Source organism: Natator depressus, chromosome 1, assembly GCF_965152275.1.
Source record: "Natator depressus isolate rNatDep1 chromosome 1, rNatDep2.hap1, whole genome shotgun sequence".
Classification (NCBI taxonomy): Eukaryota; Metazoa; Chordata; order Testudines; family Cheloniidae; genus Natator; species Natator depressus.
Genome location: NC_134234.1, coordinates 6,198,497 through 6,201,746, shown reverse-complemented (window position 1 = coordinate 6,201,746; position 3,250 = coordinate 6,198,497). Strand labels below are relative to the sequence as shown.

Genomic DNA, 3,250 nt, shown 5'->3' with positions numbered 1-3,250 from the left:
AAAAAAATCACCTAAAAGTCTATACATCAAATAACAGATGAAAGCTTTCTTTAGATACCTAGTACAGGTTTGATTTTTTTTAAAAGCTAGAAGCCCCAGTAGGAGTTCGTCCACATTATCAACAAACCTTTGAGATGACAACCAAATTCAAAATCAAAACCCCAGTACCAATACTTGTATCCCATTTGAGGGTTGGCAGGTGTTTCAAACAATAAATGGTAAAGGACGGCATCAAAAATAGCCCAAAAGTAGCCCAAAACATATGTAATGAAAAAACCCAATAACATTATTATATTATTTATTTCTAAATGCATTCAATGATGGTAGTCAATGTCCACATTTTGTGTTGAATTATTTTGTTACTGTTAGTCTTTATATGGTTTATCCTCCATTCAGGCTTATCTTCAGGTTTCCTGAAGGATTGGATGTAAAATAATCAGATAAATTTTGCTCACTGGATCACCGTACATGTGATAAAGAAGTTCATCATTTTAGAGTTTCTTTCTTTTCTCTTTGGCTATCTGAAAGTATGGCTTCTGTTCGTCAAACTGATCAAGAACCCTGTTCTCACAGGGACTAATGGAAAGCCACTTTGCATCAGAAAGCTGTAGTATCTTCTGGTAGTCTAGAGTTAGGGAAAGGCCGAGTGACAGGATGTGTGGGGCTGGGGGCTGAAGGGTGACAATGAAAGAGGTCAGGGATGGTCAGAGAGAGGGAACTCAGCAACGGAGATATTGCTATATAGTCTTGCTTGTCAGCCAGAGATAGAATTTTGGGTTTGACTTTTTGATACTCTTATACCTTATACTAATATGTGTGAACAAAGCAAAAAGACCCTGTGTGTGTTGCTTCTGCCTGGCCAGATAGATTTGTTAGTAAAATGGGAAGAGATAAGGGATAGAACTAAAAATGTTACAGGGTATGATGGGAGTGTAATAGCTGAGCATACACTGAAAGGCTGCCTGGCTCCTTTCTCAAGCCAAGGTCGAACAACTCGTTAGGAGGGGCAAGGGAGATTGAGAGGGGAGGCATAAAAAACACTAAAGCCAAAGAAAAGACTGGCCTTGGTCAGAACTCAACCTCTCTCCTTACCCCTCTGATGGGGTACAAAAGGGGTTGGATGAAGACCCCAAATTCACTACTTTCCAAAACAGAAGATGATCATAAGTTGTAAGGGGTGGGATTGGGGTGTGCACTGCAGGTATATTTGGGCCTGCGAAGGAGGAGGAGGTGGAAAAATGGGAATGGGGAAGGGGGACACAGGGTAAAGGCTCTGCGGAGTCAGAGCTGGGAAGGGGGACATGGGATAAAGGCTCTGTGGCATCAGAGCTATGATCAGAACACTGGGTACCGGACTCTACCAATGTGTAGTGCTCTGGACATGCTTGCTTGGAACTAACCCCAGTAAACATTGTATTGCTTGCACTTCGGACTTCTGGTCTTCTGCTTTCTGTCTGCATGACAAAAACCAGGGGACGGGTGAAGGGAAAGCCCTCTACAGGAGGGAGCAGTGTTTGGTGATGAAGTGATAAGCCATTAGGTGAAAGGAACTTCTCACACAGTGAACTTCCACAATGCTCAGCTCAGACAAACTGGGACAGAGCACACTTGATCAATGAGGCGGCATTCTTTCCCCCTTTTGTCACATAGGTTTAAAGTCAGTGGCCCCCGGTGATCACCTTTTGCAAGTGTATTTGCCCACTTTCTCGCGAAGCTCTTTGGTTTTGACCCCGTAAATGATAGGATTGAGCATGGGGGGAATGAGGAAGAAGAGGTCGGCCAAGATAATGTGAATGTGGGGAGCGATGCCCTGACCAAACCTCTGTGTCAGAGTGGAGAAGAGGAAAAGAATACAAGACGTCAGCATCACACAGATGTGTGTTGTGCAGGTGTTGAGGGCTTTCGGGTGGGCCTTCTTGGAGGAGATTCTGAGGATGGCCCTGATGATCAGACCATAGGACAGGGCAACAAGCATCAGATCTAATCCAATGACAACAAAAGCCATCACCAAGCCATACGTCCTGTTGACTGTGATGTCCCCACACGACATCTTCACCACAGCCATGTGCTCACAGTAATTGTGGGGGATAATGCGGTTGGCACAGAATGGCTGCCTGCTCAGGAGCAGGGGCAGGGGCAGAGCAAAGAGAACAGCTCTTACCAAACCCACTAGCCCTAGCTTAGCTATTCTTTCGTTGGTGAGGATGGTGGCATATCTCAGAGGGCTACATATGGCAACGTAGCGATCGAAGGCCATTGTCACAAGGACGGCTGAGTGCATAACAGAAACCGCATGAAGGAAGAACGTCTGGGTGAGGCAGCCACTCACAGTAATTCCTTTCAAATTGAACCAAAATATACACAGTGCCTTCGGCACGACAGAGGTAGATATGCCTATGTCTGTGAGTGCCAGCATGCAAAGCAGCAGGTACATCGGCTTGTGCAGGGTCTGCTCTTTGCCTACAACAAACAGAACCATGAAATTTCCCAAAAGACCGATAATGTATAATGTAGAGAAAGGGATGGAAATCCACATATAGGCATCTTCCAGGCCAGGGATGCCCATTAGGATAAATGCTGAAGGATCAGAGTGGGTGAAGTTGAAAGATGCCATGAGGTGGTCGATGCGTCCATCGGGCTCAGAAATTCTCAAGGTGCCTGTGAAGGGAGAAAAGCACAGCAATGGGGGGTTACACACTTTATAACAAATAGCACAGTAAATATTTTATAGTTATTAACAATCTAGAAAGGGGTTGAGCAGTGAATGGCAACATTTGCAGATGGCTCCAGATTATTTAGGTGATAGTCAAGTCCAGAGAAGTCCTCAGAGGGAGCTAACCAAGCCTGGTGAATGGGCAGCATGATGGCAGTTGAACTTCACTGTCAATAACTGCAGCGTGAATGCCCATTGGAGGGAAAAGCTTTAACTCCTCAAGCATGTTACAAGGTTCTAATTTAACAGTATGAACTCCGGACATGGACCTGGGTGTCATGGTACACAGCTCTGTGAAACCCTACTCACAGTGCAAGCAGAAACTAAGCAAAACATTGGGATCCTTGAGGAGTTGAATGGGGAATCATACAGAAAATGCAATGCCATGAGATCTGTCAGTCAATTCTTTACCCTTCTCTGGACTCCTCTGTGTAGTACTGGACACTCTTCTCACACAGGACATTGCAGAACTAGAGGGGTCCAGGGAATGATCAAGGGCCTGGGGAAATTCTCATATGGAGACTGGGATTGTTGCCT

The 3,250-nt window shown here is 45.1% G+C and overlaps 1 protein-coding gene across 1 annotated transcript; it reads right to left on the bottom strand.

Annotated features, from left to right (window-relative positions):
- Positions 1-1,675: 1,675 nt before the first annotated feature.
- On the bottom strand, positions 1,676-2,650 carry LOC141980483 (olfactory receptor 52P1-like). Its single transcript, XM_074941745.1, has one exon. It carries the CDS (start codon positions 2,612-2,614, stop codon positions 1,676-1,678), a length of 939 nt encoding a protein of 312 aa, XP_074797846.1. The 5' UTR covers positions 2,615-2,650.
- Between the last annotated feature and the right edge of the window lie 600 nt (positions 2,651-3,250).